The sequence below is a fragment of the Peromyscus californicus genome, unplaced genomic scaffold (genome assembly GCF_007827085.1).
Source record: "Peromyscus californicus insignis strain IS unplaced genomic scaffold, ASM782708v3 Scaffold_3__1_contigs__length_106647218, whole genome shotgun sequence".
Lineage (NCBI taxonomy): Eukaryota > Metazoa > Chordata > Mammalia > Rodentia > Cricetidae > Peromyscus > Peromyscus californicus.
The window spans coordinates 49,460,298-49,481,623 of NW_026294551.1; the positions used below are offsets into that span (position 1 = coordinate 49,460,298).

Sequence of the window (21,326 nt, forward strand, 5' to 3'; positions counted from 1 at the left end):
TCTGAAGATGGAATTAGAGTCATCAGGCTTGCTCAGCAATTGCTCTTACCTGCTGAGCCATCCTGTGGGTCCCTGAATGTCTCCTTTTCTATCTTCTAGTTTTCAAAAGCGATTGGTTGTGGTGTATAATTATCAGTCTGATCATTTTAAAATTTCAATCACTTATCTCAGTCCTACCCTCTGACAACAATGCTCCAGAGATCTCTCATTGGGGCTGGAATTCTTTGAGTAACCAAGTGAAATTTTCTGTTACTTTCACTTCTACGGAGTGAGAGGATCAAGGTAAACCTAATTCTACATCTGATTTCCAGAGCCCAACCCGCCTAAGGGGTAAAAAAACGAAGCCTGAACTTGAGGGCACAGGGCAGATGTTGAGCCACGAGCAACAAGCGTGATAGTCAGGCCTGTGGTTATTACTCTGAAAGCGATTCCTCTTTGGTCAAAGTACAGAAAGTGATGAGTAGAGAGTAGGGGGTTCCAGCCCCGCAGGGCCGCCAGAGAAGCCTGAGGGTGGGAAGATCGGTGCCCGCAGGTGGGAAAGCTCCCTGGGAAAACCTAACGGCTTAGCCTGAGCGGCTGCAGGCTGCAAGGCCCTGGAGGAAAGGACAGCAGGCGGAGGTCAGACAAGCTGGACAGTCAGGGGTACATCTTCGCGGAAAGGTGCTGCCCGGGATGCCGCCAGTGTCGTCCGGGGACGGCGACTCCAGGGTGCTGCCTCACCTGGGGCCCGGCCGCCGTGCTCTCTGTCTCTGCCCGGGCAGCCCGGGTGCAGGTGGCCAGCACCACGAACCCGGCTGGGTGGTCGGGTGCAGCCTCCAACAGGGCAGCCTTCACGGACGTGGTACCCAAGTCGATGCCGAGAGTGACGGGTCGCGAAGCCATGGCAGCGGTGACAGCGGAGGTCGGGTGGCTTGAGCAGCTCGCTAGCCACAGCACTCTGCACCGGGGAGGGCAGCGCAGGGGCGGGGCTTCCCTGCCAATCTTTCAGCCGCACGCCACATGGCGACTTCTTATCTTCCCATTGGTCAAGAAAGGCAGGCGCCTACACGCAGCGACCCCCGGCGATTGGTGGAGAGGCGACAGAAGGCGGGACCTAGTGGGCTGAAGGTACGGGACAGCGCCGCGGGTCCTTGGAGAATCTTCGCCAAGGAGCGCCGAGTTGCCGAGAGTTGACAAAGGCTCCGAGAGCCCTGCTGCCCCTGCAAGTGACTAGGTCTCCCCTCACATCCGTGCCCCCGTCCCTGCCAAGGCGCCTGCGCCCTTCCGCCCTTCCCTCAACCCTACCCAGCTTCATCTATCCGACTCTGACTCGTGAAAACTACAACTTCCAGAGCTCCTCGCACGGAACTCTCGGCTCCCTAAGTCAGGTGGTTCGGGTCAGGTGACAGTTGGCCCCGCCCTCACACAAAGTCAGCGGATCCCAAAGTGTCCCTCATATTCTGAAGCGGCATCTGGTGCGAGGTTGCTGCTGCTTTCGGGCGAGGTCGGTCCGCTGAGCCTGGGAGGCTGTCAGGTGAGAACCATGGGCGTCGGGTCGGCCTCCCCTTTTCCCGGTAGGACTAAAACCCCACCCACCCCCGCTGACACTAGCCTGGCACCTCAGAGGAGCAATCTGCCGCGAGTCCAGCCTCCTTCAGCAACGCTGGGTTTCTACCCTCTGGCCCCAAACCCAGGCCTGCACAACCCCAGGTTGAAGGACGAGGGTATCGATGAGCAAAGCACTGGTACCGGCTGCCAGCCAGTTTGGGTGACACTATTCGATTGCAGTTGGAACCCCTTGCTTGCCTCCTCTGGTGCCGCCTGAATCTGGTGTGGGAATGTGCAGGTGGCTTTGGGGAAAAAAAGTTAGATGCTGTTAGGACCGTTCCAGAAGCTCCTATTGATTCGGCCAGAGAAAGAGAAGACACTTGGGTCTTGCCTTGGGTGGTAGTAGTAATAACATTACATCATTGTTTCTCAACTTTTTTATCTTATCAGTCCACCTCCTTAAAATTTTAATACAGCTGATAAGCTCTGTTTTTCATATCATGGCTTTTGGGAGAGCCAGAAACAATGACTACAGATATTTTCAGACTCCCAAGAGCCTATTTTAGACCCCTTTGAGAATGCTCGCCTTACATTTCATCTCACTTTAATTCTGTGGTGCAGTTACCACTGTCCCTGTTCCCCCATGAGGAATCATAGGTTAAGAAATATTCCAAAATCATACAGCAAGTAAATGGGAATCCTGAGACCTGGGCAGTCCATTTCCAGGAAACATTCCTTGTCCAAACTATGTTATCTCTTGAGGATGTTCCAGGTTATGGACCAACAGCAGGACTACCTCAGACACCTGACAAAGGGAAGCTACCACGGGAGATCTCTGGTTCTTGAGTGGGGGTGCTAAAGGCTCTTGAAAGTGTACCGTCTTACTGAGGCCTGGAAGATGGTTAGAACACACACACACACACACACACACACCCAAGGGCATGGCCAATGCCTTGTTTCTGTCTTATAACTTTTTACAAGCCTAGTTGTGTGGTTAACCAATCTGATCATTTTAGCATTGTGGTCACCTTGTCAACTCCTTTTCCATTTGTTCTGGGGTTTTCCTTCCAGATGTCTTAGCCTTTAGCACTGGGGGACTTTCTGCTGACAGAGTGTTTGAATTTCACAGGCTGTATCCGCTTCAGTGAAATGAGAGAAGAGATGGATTTTTGTTTTTTTGTTTTTTTTTTCAAAAGAGAAGACCACTCTGCCAGTTAAACTCCATTCTTTTTCCCTGTTAACTAGGTTGTAGAAAGCAATTGAGGGAACAGTATGGGTCTGTGCTCACTTCCTCTGAATAGGGCTTTACACAATCCACTTAGCTGCTCTGAACAGGTTTGCCCATTACATGAAACAAAGATAAGTCCTCTCTGGGGTCTCCTTCTCAGAGGTTGTGATGCCAAGCCTGTGAGGTCAGAGGTCACAGAGCCTGTGAAGAAGAAGTCCTTTATGAACTGTCCCACTGTCATGGCTCAGGTAGCATGCTGTCTACCAAGAACTGAGCTAATTCAACCTTAACATGCCTCTCTCTTGCTGTTTGTTTGTTTTTCCTAGTTCGGAGAAGTCAAAGAACATGATGAGGAATTGGATGTTTCTTTTGACCCTTTTCCTCTTGAAGTTCATAGAGAAATGTGGTAAGTTTGTGATGTCTCAGCTTTGTAAAAAGGGAAAGTAGTAGCCGGGCGGGGGTGGCGCACGCCTTTAATCCCAGCACTCGGGAGGCAGAGCCAGGCAGATCTTTGTGAGTTCGAGGCCAGCCTGGGCCACAGAGTGAGTTCCAGGAAAGGCGCAAAGCTACACAGAGAAACCCTGTCTCGAAAAATCAAAATAAAACAAAATAAATTTTTTTAAAAAGGGGAATAGTAGAAAGATTGACCTCTCTGTCACCAAAGGTTTAGTGCTGTCCAGGCCACCTATGGGCAGCCTCCCACCAGAGAGGTAGCCAGATCCAGGTCTGGTGTAGGGACATTTTACAGAGAACCAGACGGCCCTAAACATAACTGGCCTTTTACCCTGGGGTCCCTCTTGCCTTCTCTGTATTGGCACAGATAATGGTTGGTTCTTTAGCCAGACTGTACAACTGGCTCTCAGAGCCTCAGCAAGCTGGGATAGTTATCTGTAAAGAGCAGCTGTGCTTCTGCCCTCTGGACCTTTTGGAGAGAGTTGTGGATCCTGGAAGACACAAAGGAGGTCTTGTACCTGGTTCTCCCAGGCACAGATGCAAGACAACTCTACCTGGCCCCATGTTGAAGAGAAAAAATGCCTTCCCCTTAGAGAAGATTGGAGCTGGTTGCAGCATCCTGAGCCACACAGAAAGCACACTAGTGGGGTTTATACATCCTTGTCAGAGGACCCCTTCAGATGCTGTTGTCATCCTTCAAATACCCAAGACATTTCTGGAATTCCTTCTTTTATGAATAGCTTTGTTTAGTATTCACAGTGCCCAGGCCCATTTTAATCATCAGGTAGGTCATTACTCCAAAGCAAATGTATTTTAAAGTCCCTGACAATCCCCAGAAACCTGGGCCAAACACTAGAAATCCTACACATGTTCCCTAAAGCTGCACACACTGGCTACATCATTTGGTTGTCTGGCCTCTTGATAGCTAGAGAACTGGTCATCTCATCAGCTCATCCAGGTTTGGTAAATATTAGTCATGTTCCTTTGCAGTCACACCTTATAGAAATGTTATCTCTGGGGGAAAAAAAGCAGGCATGAGGAAGGGACTCAGACCATGAGGCCTGGTCATGCCACCTTTCTCCAGAGGGATGCCACAGCCGCACTTGAACCCTACTGAGTCAGCTCTCTGGGGATTGAGTGCATGTGGTTGTGTGTGCATGTGTGCATGAGCATACATAATGAATACTACCCAGGAGTTAATGGAAAATCTTGCTAGTACTCCAACTATACCAAGGGTAAACTGAGACCCAGGCAGGGTAGAAAGCTTCACAGATAAGCTAGAACTGGAACAGGGCCTCCGTTCCCTTTGCCTCTTTCTCCTGACCATCTCTATGAAGGAGCCGTGGAAGCTGCCATAAAACTGAGAACCTGCTGGACTTTTCTTCTGTTGGGGGTATCAGCATCAAGGATGACACAAGAACAGAGGCCTCCAGAGTTAGTTGCTTCTGACTTCTTTGAGGGGAGTCTGTGGCAGTGCAGCCTAGTGGTAACAACTTGGGCTTTGGATCCAACAAGCCTAGCTTTGAATCCTTATTCAGTCCTCCCTAGCTATGTGGGCAGGGCTCCTTCCCTCTTGGAGGGAGTTTCCTTGACTTAAAATAGGACTGAAAATGCCCATTGCCTATTGTGATAATTATAAAATGGGGGCGAAGAGAACAACAGAAATGGTGCCGTACCTGTAGTCCCAGCACTCCGGAACTAAGAGAGGAAGATCAGTAGTGCCCTTGTGTTCCAGGCAGACTTGTGAGACCTCGCTTAGTAAATAAATAAGTACGTGTGCCAGCAGCAATAACTGGGATGAGTTAGGGTACAGGTAGGTAGTACCAGCCAGTAGCAGTGGCTTAGATCTATAATCCTGGCTACTGGGAGGCTGAGGCAGGAGGATCACAAGTTTAAGACCTACACAGGCTTTGGGGACAAAGTTAATTGAAGGCTGCTTGAACAACTTAAGGAGACCCTATCTCAAAGTTCAAAAGTAGAACCTAAGAAGGGCTGACTATGGAGCCCATGTGCGGGGTGTGTGTGGGGACCTACATTCAATCCCCAGTCGCGGGGGGGGGGGGGGGGGGGGGGGCGGCGGGAGTGGGGGGAGACAAAGAGGGAAGAGGAGAGGAGATTGATGATTCGCGTTAGGGGAAACAAGGTGGTCTCCCCTTGGCTCACGCTACCCCAGGATATGATACAGCTTCCAGCTGCCTCCTGTCTTGGACTAAAAACGCTGTGCAGCTGTCAAGTGATGGCGGTAGTAGATGCTGACGGCTGTTTGGCACAGAGGCCCTGCAGAAAGCAGAAAGCATGCTGCTGAGCGTTCTGCATTGTATCTGTGAGACAGGTCTTAGTCCACCCACTTCCAGGTGAGGCTCCACAGCTGTAGGCTCAACTGCCACGTACCCTCTGTGGGTCACACAGCTAGGAGCTCTCAAAGCCGGGAGGGAACTGTCACTTCAGAGCCTAGGCTCTCACTTGCTTGGGCTCTAGTGTTTTCCGTAGTGCTGAGTGAGGAGGAGGTAAACACTCTCAGATCTGGTTCTTTGAAAGCTCCTGTCTTCCTACTTTAATATACAAAGACTGGAAAATCTAACTCCCTGACATCCCTTTAAGTGCCTTCACATACACACACAACATGCATGTGCCTGCCCTGAGCAGTGCCTTGTTCTGGGTCTTACTTATCTGATGTAGTCCTGAGCAGTAAATAAAATTTCATAGACTGGGATAGAAGTCCTGCACTCCCCTAGCTGGACAAGCCCAGAACAAAGCTTCAGACTGCTAGCAAAGCAGGCAAGACAGAGTTAGCCTAGTAGTCAGGATGGAGTTAGCTTAGCAGCCTCCAGACCCTGAGGCTACAGCAACCTATCTGATCTGAGGAATCCACTTGGGTGAGGGGACTAGAGACTGTGTACTTTGAAGAGTCACATCTGGGAGACTTGCACCTTGGGGAGGCCGCCATCTGCATTTATAGATGGGGACTGAGCTGAAGAAAGCAGCTCAGATGTGGCAGAGCTGGGCCCAGGTGTTTGAGTTTCAAGCTAGTGACACCTTGGGAGATAAGGTGACTCTCCCAGGAAGTGTCCGTGCAGTGGAAATACCAAGGGAAGAAACCAGCTGAGGGGGTCGGGGGAGGTGACACTGGCATTCTTTCCAACCTGAGCTCTGAAACTTCGGGTCTTAGTTCTTCATCTTCTGCTGTGGAGGGTTCTGGGTAGAGGCCTGCACCTTCTATCCCTGTGAGAGCCATCTTCACCAGATGGTGCACTTCCTCTGCTGCCTAAGATACCCTTCCCTCTCCTAGTCTGGATCCCTGATCATGACTTCTGGGATGTGCCTGTCCTTGAAGTCTGTGAGGCAGGGGAGGTGAGATGCTGTTGTACCCATTTCTCAAAACCCCCAGAGACCACCAAGGAGCCGGTTTCCGATGCAAGCACATAAGGGTCCTTTTATTCAGGTTCAACCTGGGCCACCGCACAGCAGATGGAAGGAAAGGTGACAGCGGCCATGAGCCCAGGTGTAGAGGATTTTTATAGGGAAAAACCACAAGCCAGGAATTGGCAACTGGGAATTGGGTAGAAGGGATATGGCGCAAGGTGATTTTTTTTTTTTTTTTTTTTTTTTTTTAACTATTGGTCTAGTCTTTGGGCATGAAACTGCATTTGAAACCACTGGGTTAGACTTTTGGCGCGGAACCACAACCCGCTGAACAGGATTATCTGGACTGTTCAGCAAGATTATCTAGATATCTTCAAGGGCCTAAACTGCAGACATGATGTCTACAGGAGGATACTGCTATGTATCCATTCCAGTTGTCATGGCACATTCCTGAGGGCCTTCCTGGAACTGAGTACAGCAGGTGGTCTGAGATGGTGGCCCTTTCCCTAAGGTAGAGCCTGTAAAGTCAAGTCTAGGCCTTCACAATGGGCAGGTATGCCATGAAGCTTTGAGTATACCTGGGCATGACACGATGACAAGGGCGGTGTGCTGTCCAAAGAACACAGGAATTACTCAAAGAAGCTACCCAGCCATGCCCTGTGACCACAGTGTGCTGGGTTATTTGATCTCCCCAAATGATCTTCCTTCCTTCTCTTGGTGTTTTGTTTTGTTTTGTTGATGCTGAAGATTAGATTCGGGGTCTTATGCTCACCAGTCATACATTCTACCTCTGAGCTGTACTCCCAGCCTAGCCCTCACCCCAAAATGGTTTTCTAAGACCCAAGCCTGTTTCCTCCCTCACCCTGGGCCCTGTTTGTCCACCTTCTCCTGAGTTAGCATCTTAATGCCAAGAAGCAAGCCCTGATCGTGGAAAGTGTATGTCCCTCACCACTGTCCTCCGATCTCTAGCAAACAGACAGTCAGTCTCAGGAAGGGAACCATGCATGGGTTGAGCTGAGTCTTCAGGAAAGCTCAGGTGGTTCTTTAGAAGCATGTTATCTGGGCCTTGTGCCCATCTCAGACTCCAGGAATGAGACCAGATCAATTTTTCAGAGGGGACCTCTGTGCTGTCTATCTGCAGAGGTGGTTCCAGTCTGCCCTTTATAATCACAGATGTTGGTTTGAATTTCTTTTTTTATAACTTTTGGGCTCTGTAGTTCCCAGACTATTTCTGGAGAACTCAGCTTGCCCACAGAGGGGAAGGAGGAGGAAGTTCCTGCACTTCCTGCTCTAAACTGTGGCAGTCTGACCCTGGTGCAGAGATGGGAAGAGCATAATGTCAGTCTGGATGTACACCTAGAAAGCAGGACAGTCAGTGAGTCAGGGCTAGTGAGTTCAGATGGCAGGGGCCTGGTGCCCACTCCCCCTTGTGGGCTGAGATCTCTGTCCTGGGGACTCATGTCATTGACTTGGATCTTTCCAGAGTCAACCGTCAGTCTCAGTGTGCCTCCCACTGTGAAGCTGGAAAATGGCAGTTCAACCAATGTCAGCATCACCCTTGGGTAAGTCCTCAGCCCCACTCGGCACTGACCCCTGGAACAGTCTGCATATACTTCCGGTGTGATGCTTTTGCCTCTTTGTTGTAGGACATAAAAAGAGTGGTTCAAGCCCATGACTACAGAGCAGGGTCCCAAAGTCAAACACCTACAGAGTCCTTGTTTCCACTGGGAGGAAAAGAAGGACACTTTTCCCTAGAAACATGAGCTGTTTCCTCTAGCAAGAAGAGTCTTCAGGTGGTCCCAGGTGATGCCTGACTTCAAGACCCTTTCCAAGACTAAACATTTGAGCAGAGCCCCTAAAAATCAAGGGGCAAGGAGCTGAACTCCTGACCAACAAAGCACAGCTGAGGTCACTTGCCAAAGCAGAAGTGACAATATCCAGGGGTCCCACATGCCCCGCTCATACTTTGCCTTTGTTTAAGAGTCTTATTTGCTGGCACCTACTGTTCAGACCTGACGCTACCAAAGGAGCCTTTCCTACTGGGGCAGAGAGCCATTGGCCTGTCCCCTCTGTTTGCCCCCATTATTTACAGCCTGAATTCCACCATCTTGTGTTCTTACCCTACCCCAAAGGAACAGCTAGTCTCCTAATAAAGCAGGAACATGGTTCCTTCCACTTCTTATCTCTCCCAGTTTAGGGGCAAATATCTAGGTAAAGGTATTCTCTTACAGAAATGAATGAAAGTAAAGTATAATATCATGCAGAAGAAGTCGAACACAAAAAAACTCTGGGCTGTCAGATTCTTTGTGTACAAAATATAAAAACAGCAACTCCATGATGCCAGCCCAGTGGTTATCCTTGGGGTCAGGAAACTGGAGGGGAGCAGAACAAGGCTTCCGGGGTGTTGGAAATGCTTGTTTCTTGATCTGGAGACTGGATGTGCAGTCTGAGCACACTGCCCTTCCAGATCCTGATTTCCAGAAAGGAAGGCCTGGTATGAAATCCCAAGGGTTGATTGATATCTTACAGGGTCCAACTTCCCAACAGTAACCAGACTCTTATCTTCCTAGGCATCCATTAAATACAACCTTGGTGATCACTTTTGAAATCACATTTCATTCAAAAAATCTCACTATTCTGGAGCTTCCTGATGAAGTAAGTAACAGACCTTATTAATGCTTAAGGCAGTGCTGGGCAACAGAACACATTTTAATTAAGAGCTTGTGGGAAAAAAGTCACTTACCCCACCCCCCATTTCCATCCTAGAAATACATAGTTTGGGCTTTGTTGGTCTCTTTAAGGTTGAGTGTTTTCTGCTGTGTAGTTTGAGTGAAGGATTCACAAGATGAATGCAAGTTGAGATGAGTAGTTTCCAGGGCTCCAATCCTACAGCCTAACCATGGCTAATAATAATAAGGTACGGTGTATAGACAGATGCCAAAAAAAAAAAGCCTAAGGCAAAGGTGATTCTGAGAATGGAGAATGTTTTAAGGGCCTGCCACAACTTTGGATAGGAAGTTTCAGCCTTGCTTTAAAACATTTTATGAAATTGAGGGGGTTCTCAATGTGTAGAGTCTACCTAGCATACACGAGGCTTTAGGTTTAATCCCTGCTACCACCATACACACACACACACACACACACACACACACACACACACACACACACACACACACGAACACACACACACACACGAACACATACACATGCAAAGAAAGGAAGGAAATAGAGAGTGTATGTGTGTGTGTGCACACACACGTGCGCGCGCGACAGAGAGAGAGAGAGAGAGACAGACTGACTGTCTAATTTTTGTGTTTCTAACGCAAAATCTCAGGCCCTATCCCAGACCTACTGCTTCAAAGTCTACTTGTTAGCAGGGTCTGTGGATGATAGGGGTCCACGTTAAAGTTTGTGAAGCAGCATTCTGAGACGTTGGTGGTGGTTGGGTGTCAATTACATAACTCTGTCTCTGAGGCTTTCTGGTATAATAATGATGATCATTCATAGCTTTTTATGTTTTATCTTCCTGCTTCTACCTTGCCAACAATGTAAATCAGTTGTCATTCGGCTAGATAAGACTTCAAAAGGGAAGCATCAATTCCAAATAAACAAGGTTTATAAAAACAAGCCAGTGGTGGGCCTATAATTTCAGTTATTTGAGAGGCTGGAGGCAGGAGAATCAAAAGTTTAAGGGCTGCCTGAGCTGCAGAACAAGTTCACAGACAGCCTGGGAAAATAGTTGAGACCTATCTCAAAATAAAAAATAGGAAATAAAAAGCTGGAGTTAGAACTCAGTGGTAGAATCCCAGCACTTGGAAGGCAGAGACAAGTGGATCTCTGTGAGTTCAAGGCCAGCCTGGTCTGCATTGCTGCTGCGGGCTGCAGGAATATATTATAAGAACTCAGCTGGTTATGGCAAAGTCACTACCTGGAGGAACCAGGGAATTCCTCCAGAGGAAGCCAAATCCCAAGGAGTTTTTGGTGTTACTTGACTTGTTATATATCAGCTGTATTCTGTTATGAAAGTCATGTGTGCCTTCATAGTTTTCCTAATTGATTTTTCCCTAAGAAGAGCTAACAGTGTGGACTGATCACTCTCTGGACATACACATTCCAGGTATTTGGAGAACTGCCTCAGGAAAGGCTTTCTCTGGAATCAGATATCTCCCTTGGCCACTTTCAAGGACTTGCAGTAATAACAGTCCACATGCAAGTCTCCTGATTTAAGGTAAATTCCACAAGGAGACACCACCTAGGTCAGGTGGACGTTAAGTAATAGCTTTACACAATTCAGCTTGGACCCTCCTTTCTTACAGCCTTACTAACTTTATAGACTGCTAACTCCTTACCTAACCACTTCTAGGAATATTTGGATAACCTTCTGTGCTGACAGCTATGCTCAGCCCAAACCCCAGTCCAAGCCTCCCTGTAATTATCATCATTGGCAGCATCCGGCCAGGTCCATCCCCAGATGGAGGAAAGTACTTTATCAGAGATACCTCCATACTTTCTAAGAACAGACTTAAGCATCCACGCTACCCATTTGAGAAGGCCTGGCGGATATGCTTTACTTCCTCCTTTCCCAAACCTTACCTCTAGTTCCAGATCTCCCTTTAACTATCACCAGAGGCATCTAGCTGTACACAGGTTGCCTATCGACTGAGCACACTTTCCCCCACCCTGCAGAAAAACGGCAGATAGCTTGGACAGATAGGAGCCACAGGAAAAAAGAAGACAGTTTTATTTTCTCCCATTGACCTAGCAACTTACAAATTCTTAACATTTTCTATTAATCACGTTTAAGACTATAGTTGAGCACATAAGATTCCCTCTTCTTAGATATTACCCGAATTTAGCCTTTAGTTAATTCATTTCCCCATTAGTCACTTCCCTTTGGGGTTGCAAATGATAATTAACGGTTATTGGCTCCCTATGTGATTCTTATCACCCCTCCTTTTGACCCTGGAAGCCTGGCTTTATATACCAGGACTTTCAGGGCACAGAGAGACGAAGAAGAGAAAAGAGAATGGAAGAACTAGATGGGTAAGAACTTGAGAGGAACAAACTGAGATGGGAAAGAATTAGATTGAAGGGCTAGAGGAGAGTACCAGAGGAACGAGATGGAAAATGAGGAAGAGTCAGATGGGGAAGTACTAGCTGGGTAAGAACAAGATGAAGGGGCTGGAGAGATGGCTCAGAGGTTAAGAGCACCGACTGCTCTTCCAGAGGTCCTGAATTCAATTCCCAGCACCCACATGGTGGCTCACAACCATCTGTAATGAGATCTGGCACCCTCTTCGGTGTACATAATAAATAAATAAATAAATAAATAAATAAATAAATAAATAAATAAATAAATAAATAAATAAATAAATAGGTAAATCTAAAAACCAAAAAAAAAATAAAAAAAAAAAAAGAACAAGATGAAAAGGACCTAGATGAGGCAGGGTTAAGACAAGAGAATTAAGATAGAACTTAGAGGAAACAGTAGATAAATATAGAGAGAAATCAGCCAAGAAAGGAGCTAGACATGAGAACAGAACTGAAGCTGGGTATAAAGGATGTTATGCCAGAGGAATTAAAGCAAGTGGACTATAGAGCTTGGTGTGCTGAGATTCTATTTCCTGAAAATTGTCCTCACCGTTAGTAGTTCTCTCTCCTGAGCCCCTGGGATATATAATATTAAGGCTGGTCCCTAGACATTGCAAGTTCTAGGACAGCCAGGATGACATAGAAAGACCCTGTCTCAAAAAAAAAAAAAAAAAAAAACCCTCAGTTGTGGAGCATTTGGTGGCATGCACAGGCACTGGTTCAATCCCCAGTAGTGAAAGAAGAAAAGAAGAAACAAAAGCTTAATGACAGTCAGTCAGGATGAATAAGTCTGAAGGCCATAGTGACTATTACTAACAATGAAGTATTATATATAATTATGTATCAAATAATAGTATTTGGTCGAGAAAGGACCATGTATAGGACAGTGGTTTCATAAGGTCATATTACCCAATGATGTCATAGCCACCTTTATTTGCAAACATACTCATTACAGTTTTCGTATGACTCTGAAATTTCCTGACATCTTAGAGTATATCCTGATGTTAAAGGACTTGTGCCCATACTTGAAACTAATAAGAGATTAGATCTTCAATGTTCCCACCCCTCCCACCCCATCCCCTGCTCCCCCACACACAAAAGAACGTTATGTAAGGTAGTAGGTGTTAATTAGCTCAATTTATCTATATTGCAATGAATACATATATTAAAACATCACACTTTATCATACACAATTTTTATTTATCCATCCCAATAACAAAGGTGGGGGAAGGGCCACAAGAAAAAAAATTGCAGGGACAACCTTGATATTCAAAAGACCCTGGGTGGCTGTGGAAATGGGTTACAAATCAGTTCTGGGCTCCTCAGCAAGCAAATAGCTGTGAGAGGGGATTCAGAGTATCCCACTAAAGAGACCCTCTATCAGAGGTGGCTCTTATACACCCTTATCCCCATGGGTAGCATTGTGCAGTATTAACCACTGCGAACACACACACACACACACACACACACACACACACACACACACACACACACACACACACACACGGGGCCTGAAGGCTGAGGCCAGCATGCAGCACAAGGAGAGACACAGTCCTAAGAGCAAGTCTGGTGCAAGGCCTCTAAGCTTTGTTTGATCTGCAGGTCACATGTGGACTCTAAGGGGAACAGACACCAATCAGTTAGTTTAGGTGTAGACATCAAAGTAAAGGTATCCTCTTGTAAAATAAATGAACGTCAAGAATATTAGGCAAAAGAAGCCCAACACAAAATATGGGTTGTAAGGTTCCTTGAATCCATGGTGTCAGGCCAGTGGTTATCCTCAAGGTCAAAAGACCTTGGGTGGGGGGAGCAGAACAGAGCTTCTGGGGTGTTGGAAATGCACATTTCTTGATCTGGAGGCTGAATGTGTGTAGCGTGTAAGACACTTCATCAAGCTGTGATATGTGTACTTTTCTGTATATGTATTATAGACCTGGTTGTTTTTTGTTTTGTTTTTTTTTTAATTAGCGGTGGGAGTCAAAACCAAACCATTTTTGGAAGATGGTTTGTTTTTTTTTTTTGGTTTTTCGAGACAGGGTTTCTCTGTGTAGCTTTGTGCCTTTTCCTGGAACTCACTTGGTAGCCCAGGCTGGCCTCGAACTCACAGAGATCCGCCTGGCTCTGCCTCCCAAGTGCTGGGATTGAAGGCATGCGCCACCACCGCCCGGCGGAAGATGGTCTTTATGAACACCTGAACCCCCTTTCTCAGGCTCCTGCATCACTGGTCCTCCCTGTCCAAAGCTAAGCGCATTCTTGTCCTGTACCTGTGGTATAAGAAGCCAATGGTCAGAACCTGGAAGTCTGGTGGTCTGGGAGTTCAGCCTAGAAGCATTGGGTCAAGGACTTCAGCCAATCAGTGTTTTCCTCATTTGTAGGCATAGGGTTCATCTTGTCTCCTGGACCACACTCTGGTGATTCAAAGCAATAGCAGGAAATATAAAACAGCTGGCATTGACTTGGGCATCGACCTGGCAGGGCCTCAAGTCTTCAGTAAGAAGCCCTGCTAGGATGAAGATAGGTTTCTTCTGTATCCCCGAATCTAATTAATATGTATAATTCAGCTATCATTTGGCTTAAAAGAGCTTATTGGGAAATGTTATCATTTATACTATTTTCTACAGAGAAAATATTTTACTGTTTAAAATAACCCTGAAAAAAAAAAGGAGGCAGAGCCAGGCGGATCTCTGTGAGTTCGAGGCCAGCCTGGGCTGCCAAGTGAGTCCCAGGAAAGGTGCAAAGCTACACAGAGAAACCCTGTCTCGAAAAACCAAAAAAAAAATAAAAATAAAAATAAAAATAAAATAACCCTGGACTTTTAAATTATAACCTGTTTTTATGAAAGAAAAAAAAAAGCCCTGCTAGCCTGGCATCTGAAAGCAGGTGGTCTCAAAGTCTAGACCAGATTGTGCTGTGTAAGCAAAACCGTGTGTGTGTGTGTGTGTGTGTGTGTGTGTGTGTGTGTGTGTGTGTGTGTGTGTGTGTGTGTGTGTAGGCAGGTGTGGTGACTTGTGTAATCCCAGCACTCAGGAGACTGAGGGATGGTGATTTCTATGAGTTTGAGGCCAGCTGGGACTACACAGTAAGTTGCAGGCCAGGCAGAGCCACATAGCAAGACTCTTAGAAAACCAGAGAAAAACCGCTGTTGGTTTAATGAGCCACATCCATGTGGTACTTACAACATGGGTTGAGGGTGGGACCTGGAGTGTTATATATAACATGGAGTGTTATAAGGGAAAGTGGGACAGTTTGGTACCATAAAGATGCCATCCAGCTCCCTGCTTCTCTGAGGGGATTTCAGTGTGGCAGGAAAATGACAAAAAAAAAAAAAAATCAGATGGCACAGGCAGGCTCCAGGCCCATCTTCCAGGAATAGGCTTCTGATAAATATCAAGCAGAAATGACCACAAGAGCATCTTGTGTTCCCACTTCTGCTGCTTTGTTGTTTGGCAATGAGGTGGGGCATGGGGAAACATCCTTCATGAGCTTCACTGAGCATCACAGTAATGGAAATAGAAATAATAGAGCTCTCACAGTTCAGTCATCGTAGGAAGCCTACCATGTGCCCAGCTCTGCACTGAGAGCTTTAGGGACATCAATTCATCCAAAGCAGCCCTGCGAGGTAGGCACTGGCGTTATCGCCAAGTACAGATGAGTAGACTGAGATAGCATGGCTTATCCTACACTCCTTCAGTGGTTAGCCAGGGAAGGCCAAGGACCAGCCTGTGGTTCTGCTCAGAAAGCTAGATGGAAACATGGCAGGGTGGGGTTTAAGTTGGCTGGCCCAGTGTTTCTTGTGCCTGGTTAGTAAGTTCTCAGAAAGCAGAACCAAGTTTGATATGTCCCTGCTCCCATTCCCTGGTTCACGGCCTGGAGCCAGATCCTGTTAACTATACATGGCCACAGATCAAATCCAGTCCTCCTGACAGGTCGTAGTGCCTCCCGGAGAGAAGAATGCCTCTTTCCAAGTGACTTCTCAAAATGTTGGACAAGTGACTGTTTATCTGCACGGAAATCATTCCAACCAGACCTGGTAGGCTGACATCCGCCCCCACCCTGTGGCCTCATATAGCAGGAAGGGTGGCCAGGCACAGATGTGTATCAGGGCTTCCTCCAAAAGCTTTACCTCGGTGCCTCCTGACCCCAAATCCCTTTCTAGCCCAGGATTCGGTTCTTGGTGATCCACAGCAGAATCGTTAGCATCATAAACCAGGTGATTGGCTGGATCTACTTCATGGCGTGGTCCGTCTCCTTCTACCCACAGGTGATCCAGAACTGGAGGCGGAAAAGGTAACTTGCCCAGCTTAGAGCTGTTCCCTGCAGACCCTTGCGGGGCTGCGGAAACACACCCCTCTACACTTGTGTCTGCCTGCCTACAAGCAAGGTGGGGATTTGGCTCCTTGCCCAGTTCAGCCCTTCCCTATGGGAACAAGAACACGGAGCTTCTCAACTAAACCAAAGATGGGCTGGGTAAGGGAAATTCTGCCCTAAAGCTCCTTGGCCCTGGAAGGCTGGGCATCATGTCATGCAGCCTTCAGCCCCAGAATGAAGCACTTCTGCTGTGACTTAAAGACAGAGTCAACGTAGGCCTGGGGTCAGTCAAGGACATAGCTCTCCTCTCTTCACACTGTCACATTGGTCTCAGGTCTCATAGGGGACTGCCAAGCAGTGAGCCAGGGAAGTGGGTGCTGTCTCTCCCCTAGAGGCCTCCAGGAGAAGCCTCTGGAGTGTGAGAGGGGATTGGCCCTCAAGAAGGCCAGGTGGGTGGCATCAGCCACGGAAATAGACCACCAAGGATGGTGCTGAGGCCGCCTTTCCCATGCACTAGGAGCTGTGCCCCCTCCCATCCCAGGGGTTCTCCGCCTTACCCCTGCCCTGCTCTTCCCCCTCTGCCCCCCTGCAGTGTCGTTGGTCTCAGCTTTGACTTCTTAGCCCTGAACTTGACAGGCTTCGTGGCCTACAGTGTTTTCAACATCGGTCTTTTGTGGGTGCCCTACATTCAGGTACAGCATTGCTCACTCCCTACAGCCCACCCAAGCCCCTGGGTGACCATGCTTCTCTTCACCTCTCAACTTCTCCTCACCCCCTCCCCCAACAGGAACAGTTTCTCCTCAAATACCCCAACGGCGTGAACCCAGTCAACAATAATGACGTCTTCTTCAGCCTACATGCAGTCGCCCTCACTCTGATTATTATCCTGCAATGCTGCCTGTATGAGGTAGGCAGTGAGGCCTGGTGACCTGGCCTGCCACTGATGTCCTAAGCCAACCCTCACCCCACTCTACCCACATGCCCTGAAGGGATGATGATAACATGATGGCCCCCAGCCTTCTGTGGCTGAGTGGATTTGGTGTGGACTTTCCTATCCTGTCCCTGGCTTAACTGAGAGAAGGTGTCAGGAAAATGGTGTTTTCATGGGCCAAGGTTGAGGGAGGTTCTTGGTAAAGGGGACGGCAGGATCATTCACCATGGTGTGAGGGAAACGTTTGTAGATGGGAATGACCAGGGTTAGGGGTACCAGTGGGGAGCCAGCTCCTGGGAGGTCAGGAGGAACCTGGATTCAGCTCTGCCACTGAAAAACTATCTGGGGTCTTAGCGTGGAATGGAGGCACCTTTACAAAGACCCAGTGTTTCACAGGAGCGCCCCAGATGTGACAGCTGTACCATCACCTCTCCATGAGACACTCCGCTGAAGGGGCCTCATTTGGGGCCATGTCTAAAAAAAAGCTGGAGTGGGGGACAGATTCCAGTATCCCCAGGTTTCATCCACATCATGGAATGAGCTGACATCAGGGCTGGGTGAGGTCTGGGGCCTTCAGCATCAGGGTGTATGCCCCTGCACGGTTTGCTCCCTCCAAATGAGCTCCGAGGTGTCCAGCTCCGTGGAGTTGGAACTTGGTCGGTAGGGGCCGGAGGATCCAGCATGGATGGAGCAGGAGAGATTGACTGGTGCTAGGACTCCACACCTCACCGCAGCCCAGGTTTGATTCACTCACCACCCAGACAGAGGCCACAATCTCTGGATTTGGTCTCCTGCCCCGGCCTTGTGCCGACACAGCTCCAATGCTCTTGGCCCCCTCTTTACACAGGTTACACCAAGGCCAGGCTTCTGCCTCCAGCCCTGCCCTCCCACCCATCCTGTACCCCTGTCCAAAGCCATCCCTCCTGAAACCGTGAAGCAACCTGAGTCCACGTCTACAAACCCCAACCCTTGTCTCATCCTCAGCGAGGCAACCAGCGCGTGTCGTGGCCCTCTGTTGGCTTCCTGGTACTCGCGTGGCTCTTTGTGTTAGTCACCATGATTGTGGCTGCAGTCGGTGTGACCACATGGCTACAGTTCCTCTTCTGCTTCTCCTACATCAAGCTCGTCATCACACTGATCAAGTATTTTCCACAGGTACTCCAGAGCCTTCCTGCATTTCCGTATGGCTGGTAGTGTGAGCAGCAAGAGGTACTGAGCCCAGGCCCTGCTCACATGGGGCAGCTTTTACCAAGCTAAGGAGACAAGAGTGGAAAGCTATAGTAGAAGCCGGGAAACCCAGAATGGCAAAGAGCCAGTGGGTACCACTGCCTGCCCTTTCCTGGAGCCAGACTCACGTGTCTTTCCTAATAACTTTGGATTTCTCTCTTTTGCCTGCCTGCCACAATAGCCATCCCTAAGGACCAGTGGCAGGGGATCAGAAAAAAAAATCAGACAGAGGAGTGAGCTGACCACTGTGGCCTTCTCCTTTGCAGAGATGTTCTCCAGGGAGGTCCCTCAGCATGCTCCCCTCCCCAGTTCTCACAGTTCAATCCAGGTCCTGGGGCTTAGACTCAAACATGTCTTCCCTAAGAAGCATGCTGGCTCCAGGCCTGGTGTAAAGAAATGACATCCACATAAGAATTCTAGAGCCACCTTGAACTTTTTCCCGGCAATGAAGCCTCAGTGCTGAGAGTCTTGTATCCACTGGGCTAGAGATAAGTTACACTGGCTACAGGCAGGGGGAGATCCTGAGGGGAAAAGCAGAGTTCTGTAGACTATAGAGAGTGCTATTTCAGGCCCAGGCAGCCTGCATGGGAGACCTGGCTGCTGAGCATGCTGAAAATCGAGAAACTGGGTAGCTAGAGCCAGGTCCTAGGGAATTTGCATGGAGGGACCAGGTTCTGTGGTAAGGGGTAGCAGGAAGAGGGGAATGCCCAAGAGACTGGGAAGGCCCAGCAGAGGTGGCAGCTGGGCCACTCTATAGGCAGCTGAAGAAGTAAAGGACTCAGTAGCTTTTCCAAGGGAGCCCGACACCAGAAAGTCTGGCTCCCAGCCACACTCCTAAATAGTGTGGAGTCCAGGCTGAGATGGGGACAGAATCCCTGGAGCTGTGACAAATCAAGAGTCACAGTCAGACTTAGTGGTACACACCTGTAATCCTAATACCCGGGAAGCTGAGGCAAAAGGATCATGAGTTCAAGGCCAGCCTAAGCTACATAGGGAAACACTGGCTTAAAAAAAATAACTAGAGCCAGGTGGTGGTGGCGCACACCTTTAATACCAGCACTCGGAGGCAGAGGCAGGCAGATCTCTGTGAGTTCGAGGCCAGCCTGGGCTACAGAGTGAGATCCAGGAAAGGTGCAAAGCTACACTGAGAAACCCTGTCTCAAAAAAAAAAAAAAAAAACCTAGAAATCAGAGGTCTGTGCCTGCTCTAAGAGGTTGAAGCTAGGCAGCATTCCCCCACCCCCACCCATGCATGCAGACTGTTTGCCTGGCTCCAGTTTGTCGAAGCCCAGAGGTCACTGTGTTCTCGAGCCCTAAGCTTAGTACATGAGTGGGAAGAATCAGCAGATCTCATTTGGAGTAGCAGTCACAAGCATGTGTGGCATTGTCTGTCCCCAGGCCTACATGAACTTCTACTACAAAAGCACTGAGGGCTGGAGCATTGGAGGCGTCCTCCTGGACTTCACAGGGGGCAGCTTCAGCCTCCTCCAGATGTTCCTCCAGTCTTACAATAATGGTGAGTCTGCCAAAGCTGCTCCTACCCAGTGAGGGAAAGCACGGGAGGAGGGGGCTTCCTGGGAATCCCTAGTCGTGCAGTTTCCTGGGCAAATGGGGGGCCTCACATCCCCCCACACACACATCTACCTGTCTTAGAAGCTTCCAGCTTAAAACCAGATTCTGCCCCCTCTGGCTTTTCACAGACGAATGGACGTTGATCTTTGGAGACCCAACCAAGTTCGGACTTGGCGTCTTTACCATCTTCTTTGATGTTGTCTTCTTCATCCAGCACTACTGTTTGTACAGAAAGAAACCGGGGTATGACCAGCTGAACTAGAACCCAGAGACCCAGTACAAACAGCCAAGGCCTGGGCCCTCGTAGGAAAAGTTGTGTCCAGCAAAGGCCAGAGAAGCAGTCGGTGTACAGGGCTGGTACAGTATGCCGACAGAGAAGCAAGCACTCTCTTCAAGGGCCAAATGCCTTAAACTCAGCCTGCCTGCCTTCACCCCAGGCCCTTCCTGAGCCATAGAGGACCCCCTCCCTGGGACAGACACCTGACTGCTTGGAGACTGAAAGCCAGACTTGAGGTGGTCTCTCCCAACCTCAAGTTCCAGCCACCTGCTGGGAAGCACCCAGCCCTCCTGCATCTTGATATGCCATCTCTTTTCTTTAAGGCTTCACAGGCAGCACACACAGGTCCGACAGCCAACCCAGACAGAACTGGGCACCAAATTTGCAGCCGATGGCGTTGCCCCAAACTACCAGTGTTTCTAGGAGCAGCTTGAAGGGCTAACCTTGCAGCTGGGAGCCAAGGATGCTTCCACCACTGTGCTCACTGGAACCAAGCAGCCAGGTGCTGTGGCCAATGGACTGGAAGGTGCTGATGCTGGTGGTGGAGGGGAGAGGACTGTGGGGTGAGGCTCTGGGGTCCTTTCTCTGAAGGCCACATTTCTGATACTCATTCTCTACAACTGCTCCAGTAACTGTAGAACATGTGACCCGGGCCAGTGCCTGGTAAAGTATATTTCTGATCTCTGAGGTGCCTGCCAGATCAGTGTGAAGTGGATCTGCTGCCCTCTGGACTGTTACATACAAAGACAGATATCACAGTAACTTTTTGATTTTTTTTTTTTTTAATCCCCGAGGGATATTTTGAAATGGCTTGTTTTCTTTCGCCCTCTTTCTTACCTCTACTTTCTGAGAGTCAGAAGGAGCCCCATCTAAGTACCTCACCCCCACTGCTCCTAACAGTACACCTATGGAGCAGGTACATAGTACCAGCATGTGCCTTAGAAACCCATCAGTCAACCAAGCAGTAAGAGTACTCCCCCCAACCCCCGGGTGGGGCGTTACGCCTCCTTCCCCTATCCCCAAACTAGAACTCCTATTTCTTAGCTGTTGAGGAGCCTCAGAAGAACAGGAACTCACCTCCTATAAAGCTTATGAGTCCCACCCTGATCCCTAGCCTCCTTCTCCTCCCAACTGTCCTTCCTATGCCAGATGGGGAAGGAACCAGGGTGTGCCTTGAATTTATCAATCTGTCCTTTTTGCTTTCTATAAAACTAATATTGAGGGGCCCTTGTATTTCTCATTCTTGTGTATTTTTTTTTCTTGTCTTATTTCATTTTGGTGGAGTATATGTCCTTAATTAAAAGGTTGCTTGTTTACATTCACTTGGAACATTTACTGGATGCAGAAGGC

At 48.6% G+C, this 21,326-nt stretch overlaps 1 protein-coding gene across 1 annotated transcript; it reads left to right on the forward strand.

Annotated features, from left to right (window-relative positions):
• The first annotated feature begins 1,030 nt into the window (after positions 1-1,030).
• Positions 1,031-21,298, forward strand: Ctns (cystinosin, lysosomal cystine transporter). Its single transcript, XM_052756158.1, is given in 13 exon segments — positions 1,031-1,513; positions 3,082-3,161; positions 8,055-8,133; positions 9,142-9,226; positions 15,589-15,692; position 15,739; positions 15,819-15,949; positions 16,563-16,662; positions 16,758-16,877; positions 17,886-18,056; positions 19,526-19,643; positions 19,828-19,975; positions 20,322-21,298. Coding segments are annotated over 12 exon segments (1,215 nt in total). The 5' UTR covers positions 1,031-1,513; positions 3,082-3,100; the 3' UTR covers positions 20,419-21,298.
• The last annotated feature ends 28 nt before the right edge of the window (positions 21,299-21,326 follow it).